Source organism: Lepidochelys kempii, chromosome 22 (assembly GCF_965140265.1).
Source record: "Lepidochelys kempii isolate rLepKem1 chromosome 22, rLepKem1.hap2, whole genome shotgun sequence".
NCBI classification, from domain to species: Eukaryota; Metazoa; Chordata; order Testudines; family Cheloniidae; genus Lepidochelys; species Lepidochelys kempii.
In genome coordinates this window covers 3075331-3096663 of record NC_133277.1, presented here as the reverse complement: position 1 = coordinate 3096663, position 21333 = coordinate 3075331, and the positions used below count along the sequence as shown (strand labels likewise).

The following is a 21333-nucleotide window of genomic DNA, read 5'->3' as shown; positions in this document are numbered from 1 at the left end:
GGAGGGTTTGCTGTATTGGCTGATGGGGCACCGGAAGCCATATGTATCCTCTGTTCTGCTCTCCCAGCCACTGTTGCTGGAGTTCCTGTGACCACGGGAATAGCTGCTGAAGGCCTGCAGATGTGGCGTGTCATCCCAACTAGTGAAGATGGCTGTTAAGGTTTGCCCCCGGATTTCCTTCCCATGTGGTAGAAAGGATTGAATTATACTGCTTTAGCAGCTGTTTTATCAGAGGCTCTCAGTCGAGTAGTTTCTTTAATGCTTAGAAAGCCTGCAGTTAAGTTCATGCAGTTAAGCTGTAGCCCCAGTCAAGCTCCCTGAGCATTTATTATGAGAGCCTGGTATATATATAACTTAGTTCCCTTGTCCCTGTAACCAGATGCTATAGAGATGCTGGTGCTTTCAAGTTACTGATGCTTCTCTTTTCTGTTGTCTTTGCTTACATCCTCTTGATGCCGTTGGTTTCAGAGGTCACAGAGTTTAAGGCCAGAAGGGACCATCAGACCATCTAGTCTGACTTCCTGTATATAACAGGCCACCAGCATCACCCAACACCCGCACACTAACCCTAGCAACTGAAATGAGACCACCTGCCCCCGCAGGAGACTGGACTGTTCTGTGCCACAGGCAGAGAATTGGAGGGACCAAGGCACGCCAGGCCCAAGGCCCTGCCACGACAGTTAAATGGTTACATGAGAGAGACCCAGTTAATCCTGGCAGCTCTAGGCTCTTGCTAGCTCTGTTTTCACAGATTCTCAGCTTGCCGGGAAGGGGAACATCCTCCATTATGTCATGCAGATAGCCAGGATTGTACAGGTTTGGAACAAAACAACTGAATAACTCTGCTCTGCTTTTGTGAAAAGATCACTGGTATTTCCTAGCCTTGTTCCTCTAGCTTGATAACTTTAGACAGACCAAGCTGGGTGGTAGGAGGAGAGTGAATGTTATTGAAGAGGAACTGAAGGTTGCGAGAGGCTTTTCCACATGACCCTGGTCATGTTTTTTTTTTTTTTTTTCTTTTTCTGGGCATAACCTGTAGACAGGAGCAACACCTAGGAAATAAACTGGTCAGCAAGAGACTCAGGCTGAACAGAACTTGCTGCTGATATATTTGGCATGTAAACAGAACTGCACCACAGCTGACAATAAGCAGCAATCTGGCATCTCCCACTAATATTACAAGCTTAATACAGCTCACTATAAGGAAAGGGTTTTTTTTTTTTTGCAGATATTCAAAGGATTCCCACATTTTCTCCCTTCTTAATTTCATCCCATTAGTTATAATTGCACCCTCACTCCCCAACTCTTTCACACACACCTTTCAAATGCTCATATGTATTTATCATATATTCCCTTCTACTAGTGGCTGAGATGCATCACATTAAAATTCATGCTTAACTTGCCAAGCTCTGTCACCCTGGGTCTCTCGTAACCTCCCTACTTTCTAGGATTTCCCCTAGTATAGTATTACAACAGCTGTGCTTGTTTGCATTTGTCCAGGGTGATTCTGTTTCTTCCCATCCCATATAACTAACCACTCTAGGTCCCTTTGTGTTATTTCTGCCTTCAATGGTGTTTGCAACACCTTCTAATCTGATACAAACTGTGACTTTCATTAAGAGAATTTAGGCCCCATCCACATTCAAATGAGGTTTAAACCAAGGTAAATTGGATCAGATTCAACCACCAGACAGTTTCTCAGCTGGTGTCAAACCATTAAGCTATACCTGCCGGGATGCTGGCCCCATAAGCTCTTTGGGCAGGGACCATGTTCTTGTTCTTTGTATAAATGCATAATGGGGTGTGGTCCAGTGCTTGTGCTCCTAGGTGCTATCACAATACAAATAATAAATTAGTTAATCAATGCTGGCTTGTGCATCGGTAAGGATAGGGTCTAATTACACTTTGTTTTTAACATGAGCGGCTATAGGAATTTGTTTTGACCAGTTACTATATTAGGAATATTTGATCAATTAATTGGAGCTGGAGACTATTTGGAGCTGTAATATCATAGGAATTTCCAGACCAGATCAGATCAATGGGCCATCTGTGGAACTCATTGCCACAGGAAGTCATTCAGGCCAAGAATTTAGCAAGATTCAAAAAGAGATTGGACATTTAGGTGGGTTACCAAGAATATGTAAAGTATCATCATTAATTATGATACAGTTGTGGAAGGGCTTTTAAACCTCCTGCTTCAGGGCTTAAGCCTATTAGAGACCAGGAGAAGGTGCCACTCATGTGTTCCTGGAATACTGGACATTCCATCACATCTGGGAATGGCATGACCCCGCTGCCCTAGCTGGTGTGATGGTACAGTACGGAGGGGACACATTTTCAGGAGTGCCCCACCCTGCCCCGCCAGCTTGACCTTGCATGCACAGCATGGGCAATGTCATGCCACGTGGGGGAATGCCATTTTCAGGAGTGCCCCAGTGAGGTCACGCCAGCAGGGGCGGAGCAGCATGCTCTTCAAAATGGTGTTCCCTGTCCCATACAGGACAATGCCATGTCAGGTTTTGTCCCAGTACTGGATGGGGGACAAACCAGCCAAAAATAGGACCGCCTGGTATGAAACCAGATGGGTGGCCTCCCTAGACCAGCATGATCCCTAATGTAGGGGAAGATTGCCCTGCCTCTGGGAAAGGAGGTAAACAGTGAGGTGGCAAAATTTGCAGATGATACAAAAGTACTCAAAATAGTTAAGTACAAAGCTGACTGTGAAGAGCTACAAAGAGATCTCACAAAGCTGGGTGAATGGGCAACAAATGGCAGATGAAATTCAGTGTTGATAACTGCAAAGTAACGGACACTGGAAAACAATCCCAACTATACATCCAGAGTGATGGGGTCTAAATTATCTGTTACCACTCAAGAAAGAGATCTGGGAGTCATTGTGGAGAGTTCTCTGAAAACATCCACTCAGTGTGCAGCAGCCATCAAAAAAGTGAACGGAATGCTGGGCATCATTAAGAAAGGGATCGATAATAAAACAGAAAATATCATATTGCCTCTATATAAATCCCCGGTACGCCCACATCTTGAATACTGTGTGCAGATGTGGTTGCTCCATCTCAAAAAAGATATTTTGGAATTGGAAAAGGTTCAGAGAAGGGCAACAAAAATGATTAGGGGTATGAAATGGCTGCCATATGAGGAGAGATTAATAAGACTGGGACTTTTCAGCTTGGAAAAGAGACGACTAAGGAGGGATATGAGCAAGGTCTATAAAATCATGACTGAAGTGGAGAAAGTGAATAAGGAAGTGTTTACTTCTTCTCATAACGCAAGAACTAGGGGTCACCCAATTAAATTAATAGGCAGCAGGTTTAAAACAAATAGAAGGAAGTATTTCTTCACACAATGAAAGTCAACCTGTGGAACTTTTTGTCAGAGGATGTTGTGAAGGCCAAGACTATAACAGGGTTTAAAAAAGAACTAGATAAATTCATGGAGGACAGGTCCATCAATGGCTATTAGCCAGGATGGGCAGGGATGGTGTCCCTAGCCTTTTTTTGCCAGAAGCTGGGAATGAGCAACAGGGGATGGATCACTTGACAATTCCCTGTTCTGTTCATTCCCTCTGGGGCACCTGGCATTGGTCACTGTGGGAAGACAGGACACTGGGCTAGATGGACCTTTGATCTGACCCAGTATGGCAGTTCTTATGTCTGCTTACTGCTTCCTTTGTAGCAGCTGGTACTTAGGAGACAGAGCTAGATGGGCCATGGGTCTGATCCAGTCTGGCATTCCCTGTGTTCCTAGTCCAATATCCTGTCTCTGATGGTGGCCAGCCAAATGGTTCAGGTGAAAGTGCAAGGAACCCCCTAATGGGCACTGATAGTTTAACCTTCCCCTACAAGAAGTTCCTTCCTAACCCAGGCAGTTAGTGTTTGGCTATGCCCTGGAACATGAGGGGTTTACCCAGTACAGGTTTTGTCCCCTATCTGATGTAGCCACCTGAACACTGTTTATTGTCGCCAACAACAATAGGTACTGTAGTGAGATTTGTTTAACTCAAAGTTTATTTTTATAATGCCACTTTTTAGCACCTTTTCACTTTGTATTTATAACTTCTTTGGGGCGGGGCTGTCCGTTACTGTGTATTTGTGCAGCACCTAGCACGGTGGGGGCTGACCTGGTTTAAACCACAAGAGAAACATTAAATAATAGAAGGTGAGACGCTCAGCACAGGCATTTGGGTCCGATTCACTGTAATCGGGACAGCAGCAGCACTGCAGTGCAGTTATTTCCTCCCCTCTCCCTCGCCACCTTTTAAAATATTCCGGCAGTTCTTTCTTCCTCCCCGAAACCAAAGAATTTTTCCACACATCTCTGGCAAAACAAAACAATCAAGTGTAATGAACCTATTGCTAATTGCAGTTTGAAGAGACGGTGGGCTGACATTAGTCAAACTGTAATTAACTTAGCACAACTCAACACCTTATGGAAGATTCAGAAAACAATTGTTCATTTCTGTTTGGTTTCCTGTTTTTCAGTTGCAATGTGGTAATCTTGGCCCCAATTCTAATCTCAGTGCCAGTGTAAAGCTGAAGTAACTCTGCCGATTTCAGTATAGTCATGCCAGGTCTCTGTTAGTATAACTGGGCTCAGAATCAGGCGAATGGCTGTCTGCTGGAGCCAGCCTGCAATGCCAGCCCGGCGATGAGAGAGTGAGCTGGGGCAGGTCTAGGACTGGGGCACTTCAGGAACATCAGCTGGTTGTCTACTCCAGCAGTTCTCAAACTTCATTGCACTGCAACCCTCTTCTGACAACAAAAATTACTACACAACCATAGGCGCTGACTTCCCCTCTTTCCCCTGGGTGCTCAACCCCCCTCTGCCCCTGGTGCCGCTCCCACTTCACCCCTTCCATGAGGCCCTGGCCCTGCCTCTTCCCCGCCTCCTCCCCTGAGCGCGCCACATTCCCACTCCTCCCCCTCCCTCCTGGAGCATGCTAATGCCGCCAAACAGCTGTTTGGCGGCAGCCGGGCAGGAAACGCTTGGGAGGTAGGCAGAGGAGCGGGGACGCAGCGTGCTCAGGGGAGGTGGAGGAGGAGGAGGAGATGGGCTGGGGGGATGAGGGGAGCTTGGCTGCCAGTGGGTGCAGAGCACCCACTAATTTTTCCCTATGGGTGCTCCAGCCCCAGAGCACCCATGGAGTCAGCGCCTAAGTACACAACCGCAGGAGGGGGGACCGAAGGCTAAACCCGCACCAGTCCTGCTGCCCTGGGCTGGGCGGGGCAGGGGCGGGGGAAAGCTGAAGCCCTTGCCTGACCCTCACTGCCCCAGGTGGTGGGGCTCGGGCGTCAGCCTCAGCCCCGGGCCCCAGCAAGTCTAATGCCCGCCTGGGCAACTTCATTAAATCAGGGTCGCGACCTCACAGTTTGAGAATCACCGGTCTGCTCCATTCCAGTTCATCACATGTGTGCAGGCCCGCTGAAGGCAATGGGACTGTACCGGTCCCGTGGGCCCTACAGACATAGGAAGGCAAGAGGAGTTGCACAGCTGTCTTGAAGGGAAGAGCCTCGCCTGCAAACCCTGTAGCGCTCATGATGTGCGAGGAGGAGTGAGGCTGAGATCCCAGGGGAATTTGCAGGGCAGGCACTTACAAGGTTACAAGCTGCTTTGTGTAAACTGAGAGATGATAAAGGTGGAAGCCAGTGACGCCATGCTTCCCGAGTCACTGTTCATCACAGAGCTGCCTTTCAAGGGGATGCATTGCGAACGTGTCTAGCATTGGCTGGAGCCCATGTCGCAAGCCATAGCAAGCAAGGAGCCTGTACAGAGTCCAGCCCAGGTGCTCCAGGGAGCTCCCCGGCTGGACAGAGGGAGTCCTCAGGCCTCCGTGCAGATGTGGGACCGGGTGGTATACTACAGGGCAGGGGTCTCCTGTTTTGCTCATGGGTGTGAGAACCCTCGCCCTAACCCAGGCCTCCCCACACTGTGACCCCCTCTGTCTCTTCTCTGTGATCTAGCCCCCTTCCCCCGCTATCAGGACCTTCCTATTCCCTCCCCTGTGGTAGAACAGCCTGGTGGCGTACAGCCCCTGTGTGTGTTGTGTTGACTCTGGCTCTGCCTCTGTTCCAGGAAGGGGCCTGCACCAAGCTGGACGAAGACATCTTGGATATCCCGCTAGACGATCCTGACGCCAATGCAGCAGCAGCCAAAATCCAGGCCAGTTTCCGTGGTCACATGACTAGGAAGAAGATAAAAGGGGGAGAAATAGACCGCAAAAGCAAGGACCCTGAGTGTGCGAGCAGCACCCGTGTAGGGGACCTACGCAACGGAGACTAGACAGCCAGGTGAGCTCCCAACCACGCTGGCCTGCTGTCCCAGGGGCTGGAGCGGCTTGGCCTGCCATCCTCCCCGAAATGGGTACATCAGGAACGCTGACCTACACATGTGTGCTGTGGGGCAGTGACCTTCAGGGCACAGAGCCACCTTGACTCCCAATGGGCCAAATCCTGACATCCTTGTTTGAGCTGATTCCTGGACTTAACAGCCCATTGACTTGACTGGGACTGAAGGGTGCCCAGCACCGAACCCCAGGCAAGCTGCTGTAACCCAGCGGAAAACGTATACAGCTTCCCCGCCCACCACCAGCCTGTTCTCTTTGGGAGCAGCGGCATGGGGGTGATCTCCAAGACAAAATGAAAAATGGGGGTTTCCTGAGCCCTCATACAGCACTTTCCCTCCAGGACCCCAAAGGAGAGGCAGGATCATTATCCCTGTTTCACAGAAGGGGAAACTGAGGCACACAGGGGCAGTGACTTGCCCAAGGTCACCAACCGGGGCTGTTGCAGAGCTGGGAATAGGGCCTAGATGCTCTCCAGACTAGGGATGGAGAAGTCTGTTTGGGTAAGGTCAGCTGGCTGAAGCCTTCACCCCACCCTGAACGTGTATCAAACCTTCCAAAGTTTGAGAAAGTTCAGCAAACTTTCTCTGTACGAGGTTCTGGCTTTGCGCTGCTGCCAGAGCATTGACTGGTCCCGCCCTGGGCACAGAAGGGGTCAGAGAGAGACAGTTTCTATGGAATTTCTGACCTGACTGAAAACAGCAAGTACCAGAAAGTCATGGGTTCTGGGAAATTTCTAGTTCAGGCTTGTAGAGCAGAGAATCCTCTGGTTCGGGACATGTCGGGGGGCTGATCTGAACGGTACCTCCAGACCTGAGACTGTCCCATGCTGATCTCAATATAACAGACGCTAGTGTCTAGCCAATGGGGTCACTGATAGTCGGGCTTGCTGGGGATGACTGCAGCTGGGAGCCTGCCTTGCAGCCTGGGTAGACAGACGAGCGCTTGCTCGGCTTGAGCTAGTGCGCTAAAAATAGCAATGTGGACGTGGCGGCACGGGCTAGCCACCTGCGTCCATGCCTGCCCCACCTCCTGGGTCCACGTGTGGGCGGCTAGACTGTGCCGCCAAGCTGACAGTGTTATTTTTAGCACACAAGGCTGAACGGAGCTAGCTCATGTCTATCTACCCGGGCTGGGAGGGACACTTGTTGTGGCCCCCCACGGGAAGGAATAAGGGGTCTCTAGCGGAGGCTATGGAGCCTGGGTCTCTCTCTCTTGGATAGATTGGAGCCCCTCCTGCTCCAGTCAGATCAGCAGAGCGGGGGCCCTGGTTGAATCCGTGGAGCCTCTGCTGCCCCGTCCCTGGCTGCAGGTGCCCCTGCTTGGCTGGCCTGGCAGAACGTGAACATGGGACAGGAGGTGGGGAACCTGGGGTGGTGGAGGGGGGGAGGGGGAGCCTAGGCAGTATAGGGTTGAGGCTGACAATCCCCATCCCTGACCCACGCAGACAGATTGACACTCCTGGCAGGGCGGAAAAGTTTGACCCTCTCTCTTTTCTGTTGTGCTAGACATCACATCAAAAGCAAGATTTTCTATTTCCCAGGGCCCCCCACTGCTCCCCCACCCCCATTATCTCCCTTTGCCAGGGCTCCTCTTCCCCACATCAGCTTTCCACGCGGAGGGGTTTGGGGGAGCAGCGGGGGATCGAGAGGCAGCACTGGCTGGTGAAGTGAGAACCAGCCAGGCAGCTTGAATAGAAGCATTCTCGCCTCCCCTGGTGCCCCTCTCTCCAAGCAGGATTTGCACAGGCCAGGCTCTGGCTTCCTTCCCACCAGCCGCAAAATGGACCCAGTGACTGGGTGGCTGTGGAGCAGGGAGGTGATCACAGGCCAAGGCCAATGTTCAGGCCATGTTCTCCAAGGCCTCCCGCCCACTGGGGTGTCACCTTGTCCCCCCACGCTCGCGTACCCCTCCCCTCATTGAAAGAGCGAGGGGTGTTTCCTGTGTCTCTGGGAGGGGCCCAAGGTGCTTCTCTGCAGGCTGCCAGGTATTGCTGTGGGCTCCCCAGGCTGCAGGCTGCAGTAGCCGCCTGTCTTCCCTCTGCAGGAGCGTGTGCTGTTTGCTGGCACCATTGCACGGCCAGACCCGGGCGGCACGGCCCCCTCCTCACCAATGGGAAGAAAAGAACAGTTGCTGGGAGAAGGGGTGCAGAATGAGGCAGAGCCAGAGCGACGCCACCAGGCCAAGAGGGGTCGTTAGCTCAGCCCGACCACCACGAGGGGGACACTGAGCGACATCGGGCCAGCCGTGCGCCCCGTTAACAAAATGGCCGGATGGCTGCAGCGCGTGGCCACCCAGATGCCCCCGCCCCGGGCTGTGCAGCCCAATGCCGATGGGACGGGGCTGTGTGTGCAGGGACGTGCCATGTGCAGTGTGCCAGACCAGGCTCTGGGGAGCTCGCTGTCTGCCAGAGGGGCACAGAGACAGCAGGGGGCGTGGGGAAGCCCAGCGGCTGGGGTTCACTCAGTGCTGTTTTCGCCTTTTCCCCTGGCCTGCTGCTTCCCTCTTCTCCTCTATGCTAGGTGGAGAAGGGACTTGAGTGAGGCAGGCTGGACTTTGCAGGCTCCCAGGGCCAGTAGGGTGTCAGGAGGGTTTGAATGAGGAGGGGGGTTCCCTGGCAGAGGGCAGTCATGCCCTGCATGTGGGGGCCCAGAGGAGAGAGTGGGAGATGGACATGAGTGGGGTGCTGAGGCTGCTGTCGCTGGGGCGAGAGTGGGCAGAATGAGAAATGAGATCCCAGCTATGGGCTGTGATGGAGGGGGATGCAGTGGGGGGTTTGGCGGAGGCCTTCCAAGAGGGAGGGAAGTGATGTGGTCTGATTGACTGTCACCTCCTGCGAGCTGCCTTTCATACTACCCCTCCCTTGGCACTCTCGGCGTGCATGGCCTGTGTGTGTCACACGCCTACCAACGGCCAATATAATGGAAAACAACCTACCGTGCTCCCTGTTCCCTAGGCAGTCTGTATCTTACGCCACCAATGCACTTGGCCCGAGGTGACCGTGGAGCTCGCCGAACCCAGCAGACTTACAGCAGGGATGTCTGTGGCTCACTGTATGTCTCCCGTAGGTGTGTTCCTGGCTCTGGTCCCAGACCATCCCCTTGCTGTCCCCTTCTGGCCTGGTTTGTCCTTGCCTGGGCACTTGCCCCAGTTGTGTTATGTCACTCAGACTCGCTGTGGGGACCACAGTGCTTTTGCTGTTTCTAATGTAAAACACTTGCCTGCAGTGGGTGCTGAGGGGAGGCTGCGTTTCAGAGGGGTGGAGGGATCCCTGTACTGTAGCACGTGGTTTTTAAGCATGTGGGGTCTGAAGAGCGATCTAAATGCAAGCTGGGATTGTTGTTGATTCTGCATATGGACTAGGCAAGTTATCCACTTCATGCCCGGCCCTGCAGGGAGACCATGCATCTGCCCCTGGGACCAACCTTGATGGGTATCAGAATTAGGGCAATGAGCCATCCACCTGTTTGGCAGCTGGCTCCCTCTGCCCACTTCCTTCCTCTGCAGAGCACCTGCCACCCCCTCCAGCTCCTCATATGGAGCCTTCCCGCAGCTCTGCCTGCTTGCCTCCTGCCAGTTCTACCCGCCTACACAGCACCGCAGGGGCCAGCTGCTTCTGCCTCAATTCCCAGTCTCCCCCCTGACCTGAGCACTTCTGCTCCCATGTGCATGTGTCTTCTGCTCCCATGTGTCTCCAGCAAATCAGGCTCACCAAACATCATGAAATTGGCTTTAAAATCATAAGATTATGTAAAAATAACAGATTTGGGGTTATTTTTAGTTACCTTCTGCTTTTTGAGCCTTTAGGGTGCACCGGGGTCACCTTTTGAAGCTTTCTCCACAACCATGAGGACGAGAAGCTTCAATTTTCTTTAAGAATGAAGGCTGAAATCATCACGTATCCACCTAACTCCAGGAGCTGGGGCTTTAAGGAAAACAATTATCATGAGACTCGTGACAAAATCATGAGAGTTGGCAACACTGCATTTTACTTCTGTTTAAAGGCTAGTTACTTTCCAGAAGGCTCTTAAACACAACACTCCAGTGACTGAACTGTGGTTCTCGCAGAAGAATATTTAAAACCAAACACCAAGAAAATACTATATTGTAAAGTTGAGAAAAAAACAGAGACTTCTGAGGTATATGAGGGCCACGGCAGGCAGGAAAGGAAAATAAACAGGCAGAGGTGCTCCGGACAGCTCTTCCTTTAGAAAGAAAGTTGGAGGGTCAAATCTTCTAGTCCTTAATCAACTAAAACTTTGATTGTCATCAGTGCCTCCACTCAGAGATATAAACATCACAGTGACTGTGTGATAATATGTGCGGTCAATAACGATACGTCATACTTAAATATCTGAGCCATAGACTATCAGGGTGGGAAGGGACCTCAGGAGGTCATCTAGTCCAACCCCCTGCTCAAAGCAGGACCAATCCCTCATTTTTGCCCCAGATCCCTAAGTGGCCCCCCTCAAGGATTGAGCTCACAACCCTGGGTTTAGCAGGCCAATGCTCAAACCACTGAGCTATCCTGCCCCCTGATATCTTTGAGGACCTGGGCCTTAGAATCCTATTGGGTATAGCATGGGGTAGCATAGCTTCAAAGAGTTTGTGAGCCCACTCTTGGTGCTCTCTGGGTTTGTTCAGCAGGAAGCCCGCCGGGACAGCATTGTGTGTGTAACTAGACCAGGCCAGCTGTGTGTCGTTAGGGTAGCTGGAGCCCATGGTGGCCGTATGATTCCGGCATGTTACACTCGTGTAAAGAGCGAGAAACACAAGCTGGCCTGTTGGCAATGGGATGGCTGAGCAGCTGAGGCTGGCTTGCACGAGCGGGCGTGGAAAGCAGCTTTTCAGCTGACTCACTAGTGTATTTGCACCAGCAACGGTGCAGCGTGCACGGTTACTGACGCTGCCCCCCTCCCGCCCACCGCTGCTGCAGCGAGGCCATTAGCAGAGCCCGCGGAGGCCCTGGCTGTGCCTTTGGGAGCTAGGATCCCTTCAGTGTACGAATGTGTTGAGACAAATTAACTTCACTCTGCACCTGCCAATACATTTTACAGCAGCTTCATTTTGCTGGGACTGGTGCCTTGGGCAAGGCCTGCGTACCCCACCCCCCACACACCCACACACCCACAAAGAAAGTTTCAAAATTTCTAAAACTAGCTGATTGGCTTCCCCTCCCTGAACGGCTCCTCCTGGAGGGATTCAACCCTTAGTGGCTTCCGCTGCCCCCCAAGAGAAACAGTCTAATCAAGGGGGGAGGGATAGCTCAGTGGTTTGAGCATTGGCCTGCTAAACCCAGGGTTGTGAGTTCAATCCTTGAGGGGGCCATTTAGGGATCGGGGGCAAAAATTGGGGATTGGTCCTGTTTGAGCAGGGGGTGGGACTAGATGACCTCCTGAGGTCCCTTCCAACCCTGATATTCTATGAAGGGGTAGGAGCAGTAGCCGGTGACTGATGTGACCAGATCAGGCTACTGGTCACTTAATTCTCCCTTGGGTTTAGAAACTGGGATTATTCATCCCACACTGACTGCAGGGCACTCCGTGCCTACCCAGGCAGGGCCTGATCTTCAGGACCAGCTGCGTCTGGATCTGTTATTCTGGGAACATAACCTCTGCTTGTGCGCGTGGGAATTGGCATCTGGAATAGATGACCACACTCCTGCGAGTGTTGTACGCCGATATGGAGTCTGCAAACAAAATGACTTCTGCGCAGAGCTCTGGCTGGGGTGGTGGGGGCAGGGCTGGCTCCAGGCACCAGCTTTCCAAGCAGGTGCTTGGGGCGGCAATCAGAATGGGGCGGTTGGCCGTGTGCCGCGGCGGCCATTCGGCGGCCGCTCCGCCGCTCTTCCGGGGGTGGCGGCAATTCAGCGGCAACCGCTTGGGGCGCCAAAATTGGTAGAGCCGCCCCTAGGTGGCGACCCCTTTTTTCTGGCTTCTGACAAATGTAAATAATATTTCCCGTAAAAGCACTTTTTTGGTCTCTGGCCCCTGGGCCAAATCTCCTTATTCTGAACTGGGAACACACTCCAGCCCTGAGAGAGAGACAATAAACTTAGCGGCTGTAGGGGGACATAAAATATGAGTCACTTACTAAAATGGCTTTGTCCCTCTTTATTACTTGTGTTACCTGGGAGCCCCAGTCATGGAGCGGGACCCGTTGTGGCAGGTGCCGTACAACCACAGAACAAAAACACAGTCCCTGCCCCAAAGAGCTCGCAGTTCACGTTACGGTGTGTGAGGCAGGAGAAGTTAAACAACGCTATTCAGACCAGCCTCCTGCCGCGTCATGGGATGTGGGACTGTTGCCTTGCAGCAGCTGGGGCTTGCAAAGCAGGGGGGTACACAGCAGGCTTCAGGACTGAGGCCTTGGCATGGACTTTAGAGATGTTAAATGCATCCCGCTTCCAACACACTTTCAGCTGGGGTTCACGCAGTCTCCCAGGGAGCAGAGCCGCGGGGTTTGTGAATTGGTTAGGTGCGCTAGACCAGCCTCCATGTGACACACAGCACAAGCAGATTTCCGTGCCCTGCTAGCAGGTTGGGCTGCAGGTTTCTCTTGGGGTGTCTCACTTTTATTCTCCCCACCTGGCTGTGTTTCTCAGCAGCACCCACGGGGGGCTGGCTGCTCAGTCACAAAGCCAAAGGTTTGCCTAGAGGGGGTTTCCTCATACACTTCCCTGTGGGGCCCTAGTGCAGCCAAGTTACCAAAGCTGTTCGCACCTTCGCAGCCGTACCCCAGGTCACAGCCGGGTTCCTGGCAGCTGGCTGTAGATTCTATCCATGGTACTTACCTGGCCTCTAGTACCCCTGCATCTGGGCACTTCACAATCTTCAGTGCACTGTGCACCAGGGCAGGGCAGTTACCCCATTGCACAGGTGGGAAACCAAGGCACTGAGTGACTGGCCCAGGCCACGCAAGGGCAGAGGGGCTCTGTAGCAGAGCAGAGAATTGATCCCAGCTCTCCCATGGCCTAGGGTAACTAGGCCCTCCTACCCTCAGTGCTGCCCTTTGCAAAGGCCACTCTCCTCTCTGGCTTGCAGGACGCTGGCTTCCTGTCTCATCCTCCCCAGTGTGTCCGATCTGTGTCCCTTGCTTGTGAGAGACAGGCTCATGGTCTGCTGGGGTCCTGCACCCGCTTCATGCTCTGATGCTGGAGGAGGTTTCCTGGCCGGATTCTCCTCTCACGCCAGTGTAAATCGGCAGTAACGTCAGTGCAGCCAGCAGCAAGCTTTGTATGCCCAGGGAGGCCCCCGTACAACCTGGTGCTTGTACACTAGGGCCTGAATCCTGTTGTCACCACTGTAACTCCTGCCGTACTCCAGTGATCAGAGCAGAATCGGGCCCAGCGGGTCTGGTCCGAATGCGAGAAAGGCCGGAGCCGCATTCCCTGCTCTTCCCGGGCTGAGTTAGCGGGGGCAGGGGGTGGAAAGGCAGCGGGTGCTAGTGGGTGTGGGAGGGTTTCTGTCCTGCAGGCTCTTGCCCGCTGCACCTGAAGTCAAACCAAGGAGGAGGCGCAGCTCTACGCCCTAGTTTTGCATTGCAGCAGAGTAGCAGTTCGCATGGAAACCAGTCGTAACTCCCGAGAGGTGGCAGAGGCCCTCGATTGGAATTTAATTTCTCCCTTAGCAACGCCGTCCTAACTGCCTCACATCAGCCCATGCTATTTTTAAAAGCCGGGTTACAGTCTCCTGGCAGGAAAGGTAAATATAATGGAGACAATTAGAGCCGGCTGCAGTGGGCTCAATCTTGCCCTGATTTCCCGGGCTGCAGCCTGCCGCCTTCAGTGAGATCCCGTGAGGGGCGCTGACTCAGACCCGGTGCCGCCTTGGTTTCAGGGTTAGTTTTAGTTTGTAAATGGGGCGGGCCAAATTCTGAGCTGTTCACTGCTGTAACTCCCCGGCTGTCCACGGCCTTGTTGTGGATTTACACCACTGCCCCTGAGATCAGACTCTGGCCCTTGGCGGTGGAGCCGTGTGCCATGGGAGTCCACAAGTGAGCACTGACTCTGGCTACCCCTATACAGATGGGTGGGGGGTGGGAAGTGGGGAGTTCATGGCACACCTAGACAGTGGCAACCAGACTCTGGTACTGATTGTAGGGCATATCACCTTCATAGGCAGGGGTAGTCACTGACTGCCCCTGGATTGCTACACTCTGCTTCACTTTGTTATTATGCCGCTTAGGGAAGCAGGGGCTAATTTTAGGCAAGTGCACCCTGGCTGATAATGTAGAGTTTGCCTCTTCTTGGGTGTGTTTTTTTGCTTCACAACTGAATTAAGCAATGCTAGCTGGTGACTTTGCCATGGTAACGGCCGAGATGGGGAAAGAGCGCAGGGTTGCGAGAGAGAGAGAGTGTGTCTGTGTGTGTGTGTTTGTGTGCAGGGTGATGCGAATGCAGGGCCTTGGGTTGTGTGATAATGAATAAAAGATGAACAACGAAAGGCGAAGCTGCAGCTGGGTATCCTGCTGAACGAGGCAGGTTGTTTCGAAACTGGAGTTGAGCAGCTAAGTCAATGCCCTTCCCCTGCGGCAGGCGGGAGCGTTGTGGAGGGCCTGCCCTGGTGGGCCTGGGCTATGGGAAGTTTGTAGGGTGACAAGGAAGGGGAATTGCTATGCTCATGAGCCAGTCGGTGCGTCAGGATCATGAGTACAGTGCTGGAGTTGCATGTGTGGGGCGCTGGTAATTGCTTATTAAGAACAGTTTTGATCCCTTCACTCCCGGGGGAGCCGGGGATGGCGGCGGAGTTTCTCTTGATTTGTGCTGGTGAGAGAGCAGGCTCATGCCCAGGGCCACAGCGAAGGAGCAGAGAGTGGAGTGGGCAATGCGGAGCTGTGCGGCCCTTGACACTGGGCAGAGGAGTTGTCTGCGGCTTTGGCCAGTGGCAGGAGTAAAAGCTGGCCCCTAAAGAGCCCCCATTCTATAAGTGGGGGAGGCAGGAGCTGAAGGAGGGAACAAATCCTTACCCAGGCCAGCTGCAGCAGGGCAGAGCCAGGCTGGTAGCCCCTTTCAGACTGCACAGAGCCAGGGGACTCACCCGGGAAATCTTTACACTGTTGTCACTCAGCCCAGCCCTGTTCGGAACGTCTGTCCCCACTAACTGCCCTGGTGGGATTTCTGCTCTGTGGGCATGCTCACACCTGCCCCGAGTGCTGCAATAGGCCCTGCATCCCTGCCAGGGGTGTGTAGTACCTGGGACACCGAGAGGATGCTCCAGTCTGAAAGGAATGTGGCAGGGTGGCTCGGCCCCAGAGCATCTCTCCAAGGGCCAGGAAACAAGCATTCCAGGTCATGCAAAGCGTCACGGTTCTGCGAGCTGTTTTTCTTTCGCTGAGGAATGAAGTAGAGAGTGAGTGCGAGCTGGTGAGGACTCCCCCGCCTCGAACATTGGCTGATTAGGGCCCTCACGTGGGCTGTGGCAGACTCGAGGTCAAGTCCCCTTCTGCCCCAATAAACAGGTTATAGACACAACCTCCCTCTCCTGTTGGAGCTGGTCCACTTTGTATAAATCATTAATAGTCATTGCACCAGAGATGGAGCCTGACCAGGCTACAGCATCTCTCTGGGATTCGATGAATAGTTAATTATTTATACAAAGTGGACCAGCTCCGACAGGAGACACTGACTGACTCAAGCGCACGGTGGCTCACCTGGGACGTAGGAGGTTCAAGTCCTTGCACGGCCTACGCATCACCGGCTCTTAGCTATTCTGGGGTGGGCCCCTCTCATCTTGGCCAGAAATGCCATCCTTGGCTTGAGCATCCTCCCCAGGGAAAGTTCTGTCATAACCGCAGGGCCGGCTCCAGGCACCAGCGAACCCAGCAGGTGCCCGGGGCAGCAAATGTAAAAGGGCGGCAGGTCGTTGGACTCTGGGGTGGCAATCCGCCCGCGGCGGAGACGGGGACGCAACTCTTCGTCAGTCGCCAGCAGCAATTCGGTGGCCGCACCATCACTCCGCCTCCGTGTTCGGCGGGCAGGATTCTGCCTCCCCGTTCGGCGGCAAGTTAGGGGTTTTTTTTTTGCCACTTGGGGCGGCAAAAACGCTGGAGCCAGCCCTGCAAAACCACTATGTTTCTGGGAAGGTTTAGCGTTGATGAATCGGCATTTTGCAAACACCCCCCCCCCAAAAAAAAACCAAAACACTTTGGCAATTGGGCTCCCTAACCAATCTAAGTGCCTGACAGCTTGGTGCTCGTTTCTCCAGCTCGTCACAGCAGTGAGGTGCCCGGAGCTGAATGCAGGGTAGCGATCCGGCCACTTCAGAGCACTGTAGATCAGAGGCCTGAGGCCTGAGTCCATAGGCTGGAGCTTCATTCAGCACCTCAGCTGCTGTAAATCAGCACAGCTCCACAGACATTGATGGAGCTGATTTACACCAGCTGAGGATCTGGCCCTGTTCCTGGAAAGCGTCCCATGTCCGTCCCTGCAGCACTGCCAGCAGGTGGTTGTCTGAAAGCTAACAGCACCATGCCACCGAGCAGCTGCCAGCAGCCATCTGGAGCCAGAGTCCCTCTCTGCCCACACAGCCTCAGTGGGAACGACACCCAGTCCACCCTGTGACTCCAGCTCGTGATGGAAAAACAGCGTCACTCAGCCCCTAGAGCACACCTGCTTCCGCCGGCTCAGCCCCTTGGCGCTTGCAGCCCGACCCAGTCTCTCCTCCCAGCGCTGAGGAACACAGGCCTGCCTCTCCCCAACCTCAGCCCCAAACCACAGGGCTCAGCCTGTGGCCCCAACACCTCCCTGGTGCAGCTCCAATCTCTGCTCTCCAGGGATGGTGCTCACCAGGTGCGATAGCTCCACCCAGAACCTCAAAGGGGCTGGGACCTCTTCTAAGACCCAGCGTTAACAGCCGGTCACGTTTGGGTGGCTGTCCCTGGCCACTGTCCCTGGCTGGCGAGCTGGCAGAGGCGGGCTGCCTAGCCACTGCTACTGCAGCCCCTCTGGCTGCTGCCTGCCCTGGCATATGCCCCCACTCAGGACCCGTGTCTCTCGGGCTTATGCTCATGCTGGGTCCCTTGCTGCCTGGCTGGCTGCAGGTCACACGTTGGTCCTGCATTTTCCTGGAGTGACATTCCTACAATGAAAAAAGAACAGGCGGACTTGTGGCACCTTGGAGACGAACAAATGTATTAGAGCATCAGCTTTCGTGAGCTACAGCTCACTTCATGCCTACAATGGTTGCTTCTTGGCCGCCCCATCCCATATAACACCTGCCGGAACAGTATTGCAGGCCTTTTCCTAGGGGCAAGGAATCCAAAGCCTGGTGGGGTTTTTGTTTGGGGTTCTGTCCCTTTTAACTGCGTGTATGTGGGGGGCAGGGAGGGGTAAAGCAACAGAAGGGCAACGGAGGGGGACACCACCGCGCAACCAGCGGGAAACGCAAGGAGAAGCCAGCCCACTCAGTGACTTTATGCAAAACCAAACCCGGGCCCAGCCAGTCTCTAGGGCAAACACTCCCCCCCTCCCCTCAGCGTGTGTTCAAAACCTGTTGCTAGTCTGCTGGGTCCCCGGGGACTTCATTATTCTCTGCCGAATGTCAGCTTTTTAATTTCAGAACAGCTTCGTTGGCGTCGGTGAAGAGACGGCAAACAGGCTGGATGTGCAGCAATTGCCTATAGCAACGGCTCCAGGGGCCGCTGGGTGGCGGTGCTGGGGGTGTGTGTGTGTGTGTTTGCACGCGCTTGTGTGCCTGAGTGTGCAAATGTCACCTGCACGCTGGCCTAGCAAGGTGCAGTTTCTCCCCCCCCCCCCCCCCCGGCCATGACTTCTTTAATAAGGGGCGATTAGCTCCAGCTGTGAGCGGTCACTTAGCAGTGCCATTAAGTAAACTCCTGTAAGGGCCCTGCTGCTGCCCCGGCTGTGGAGGATTTGGGCAGCTTATGCTGTAATAGCCACCTTGGGGGCCTGGCGCTTGTTGCTAACTAATCCAGCTTTTCCTAACCCAGCGAGGAGCTGTTGCCTCACGTGCAGGGTAGAGTTGAGCAGGAGTTGAGCCAGGAGCAGGCCAGCAGTGGAACAGGGGAGCGGGGGAAGTCGCAGAAGCCTTTGGGGAAGGGAAGCGACACAGCCAGGTCCTCGAGAAGGGGGCTAGAACAGCCTCCCCTCCCCTGGTCTGGCAGGCCGGGGGGGGGCGTTAGTGCTGGGAGCCGTCGGACCCATGTGGAGCCCTGGAAATCCCGTGGCTGGGGAAGCCACCTGGCGAGAGGCTGATGGGGGGTAAAGCCTTGCCCTTGAGGCTCACAGGCAGCGTTCCCGCTAATTCGTCCCACCCATGTGTGCAATGAATTTTGTTATGTGTGACACATCACCTTCATCTTGGGGCACATAAAATCCATGGGGTGGGGGTGAGGCTGAGGGGTTTGGAGTGTGGGAGGGGGCTCAGGGCTGGGGCAGAGGGTTGGGGTGTATGGGGGGGTGAGGGCTCCGGGGCAGGGGCGGGGATGAGGGGTGCGGGAGGGGTTCAGGGCTGGCGCAGAAGGTTGGGGTGTATGGGGGGGGTGAGGGCTCCGGCTGGGGGTGCGGGCTCTGGGGTGGGGCTGGGGATGAGGGGTTTAGGGTGCAGGCTGCCCCAGGGCTGTGGCAGGAAGGGAGGACTCCCCCCAGCTCTCTCCCCCGGCAGCAGCACCTGGGCTGGTAGGGAGAGGTGCCTGTGCCCACTGCAGAAGCTCCGGGGCTGGGCCAGGGGAGGGCTCCTCTCCCCCGGCCGTGGCAGGTCTGGGGCCGGGGCTGGGTTGGGGCCAGGGGAGGGTGCCTCTCCCCCGGCCGTGGCAGGTCTGGGGCCGGGGCTGGGCCAGGGGAGGGCTCCTCTCCCCCGGCCGTGGCAGGTCTGGGGCCGGGGCTGGGTTGGGGCCAGGGGAGGGTGCCTCTCCCCCGGCCGTGGCAGGTCTGGGGCCGGGGCTGGGCCAGGGGAGGGCTCCTCTCCCCCGGCCGTGGCAGGTCTGGGGCCGGGGCTGGGTTGGGGCCAGGGGAGGGTGCCTCTCCTTCGGCCACGGCAGGTCCGGGGCTGGGCTGGGGCCAGCAGGGAGAGGCCCCTCTCCCCACAGTGGCAGGTCTCCCCGCCACAGCCCTGAGCGCCTGCGTGGCACTTAATAGGCTGCTGCACGGCCACGCAGCTTAGGGGGAATTTAACTCCCAGGACAGCAGCTGCTGCAGTGGAAGCTCTACCAGCCTTTGCCAGGGTACAGCCCCCATGCCAGGCCAGCTTTGCCCTCCTCTAACCCCTGGCATTCCAGCACAGCCTGGCTGGGCCTCACGGACAGATGGCTCCTTGGGCTGACTACACGCTCGCCCTAAACTCCTTTTGTTGCAAGCAACCACCTCCCTGCCTTGGCCAGGCTCTGCAGAAGGAGTGGAGGCTGGCTGGGGTTTCCTTCCCCCACGGGGGAGGCTGCAGCGCAGTGCCCAGGGCTCACAGTCTGTTTCTACTTGCAGTGGCTGAGACGGGATGGATGGAGCATCCCCTTTGCAGAGAAGACACCGCCCAGCCCCGTTCCTGATTCCCCCCGACTGACACCCATCACCATTCAGAAGAAACATTGTCCCATGGAGCCTGGGCTTGGAGACATGCAACTCTCCGTCCTCCCCAGGAAACCCCTTTGATTTCAGTGTCCCCCTTCACTTCCGCTTAGCCTGGCAATGTGACATCCTGCCTCCTCCCAGAGTATAGACCCCCGCCCCCCCTGCATCTCCCACTCCTCCTTCCCCTACAGCTCCATCACCCCCCAGAGGGTGCACATCCCCACCCTCACCCCCATTCTGCTCTGGCAGAGTCCAGGCTCTCTCAGGGTATGTCTACACAGCAAAGAAAAACCTGGGGCAGCCAACTCGGGCTCATGGGGCTCGGGCTGCGGGGCTGGTTCATTGCTGTGTGGACTTCCGGGCTCGGCCTGCAGCCCAGGCTCTAGGACCCTGTGGGGTGGGAGGGTCCCAGAGCTCGGGCTCTGGAAGTCTACACAGCAATGAAAGAGCCCTGCAGCCCCACGAGCCCGAGTCGGCTGGCCCTGTCGACATAGCCTTAGGGGCAGCCTGTATTTCTGACAGCCCCCCTTGGCGGGCTCCTCCTGCCAGCCCCAATTGGTCACAGAGGTGGACTGCCCAGCCTGTCAGCTGCAGCCTGGCGTCCGCAGAGCACCCTTGCATGCTGCATGACACTTCGTTCTTTGCACTCGCCTTCCTAGGCCAGGTAACGAGCCTGAATTTCCCTCAGCCACCCAGCCCCACTCTTCGCCCCACCGCCAGTCAGGGCTGGGACTCTGGCTTTGAAAAGTCTCAGCTGCTTTTCTAGCATAGAGTTTGGTTTGGTTCGGTTTTTTTAGCCCCCTTTTTAATAGTAACCAGGGCTTCACTTGAATTCCTATTGCCCATATATTCCAGACTGTGTGTGCTATTCCCACCCGGCCCCCCACCAATCATCAGCCCTCTTAGCTCCTCCAAGCTGATCTTGTTTACTACAGAATCCCCTGGAAGCCTGACTGCATGCTGCATACAAAATAGCTTTCTGGTGAAGGGCCACGAAAGAGAGCGATTGCAAAGCAGCATCATATGAAAATAGCCCTCCATGCCCGTTTGCCATGTTCTGGCCGTGCACCCCTCCTGCCCCCAGCTTGCGCGTGCCTCACTCCCTCCCCCTATGCACGCCTCACCAGCCTCAACACGGCTGGAAGGAGCTTGTACCGACGCCCAGTGGTTTTTCTATAGTTCTTTTCGGTTTTGCATGTGATTTCTCCAGCAAAGTTGGAATGTCAATAAAGGAATGTTGCTATGAAGCCTGAGTGCAGAGTAGTCCTTTGCCCGGATGGTGTTTCCATTCTCAGGGAGCTAAAGCATCTCTGCACCCACACCACACTCTGGAGAGCCCAGTTTCATTGCTGAATCTTCTCTCCCCCTGCCTGCAAGCAAGGACCCCTCATCCCATAGCCCCCTACCCGTAGCTGGCTCGTTCTCACTCCCTCTGCAGAGAGAACACCCCCAG

At 54.9% G+C, this 21333-nt stretch overlaps 1 protein-coding gene across 2 annotated transcripts in view; it reads left to right on the top strand.

The window, feature by feature from the left end:
• LOC140901653 (sperm surface protein Sp17-like) overlaps positions 1-21127 on the top strand; it is a 63478-nt gene extending 42351 nt beyond the window's left edge. For both annotated transcript variants that reach the window (XM_073320875.1, XM_073320874.1), the window contains exons 5-6: positions 6091-6305; positions 19794-21127. In XM_073320875.1, coding sequence (XP_073176976.1) covers positions 6091-6297 — 207 coding nt within the window. In that variant the 3' untranslated portion in view covers positions 6298-6305; positions 19794-21127. The remainder of the gene's footprint in view (positions 1-6090; positions 6306-19793) is intronic.
• The last annotated feature ends 206 nt before the right edge of the window (positions 21128-21333 follow it).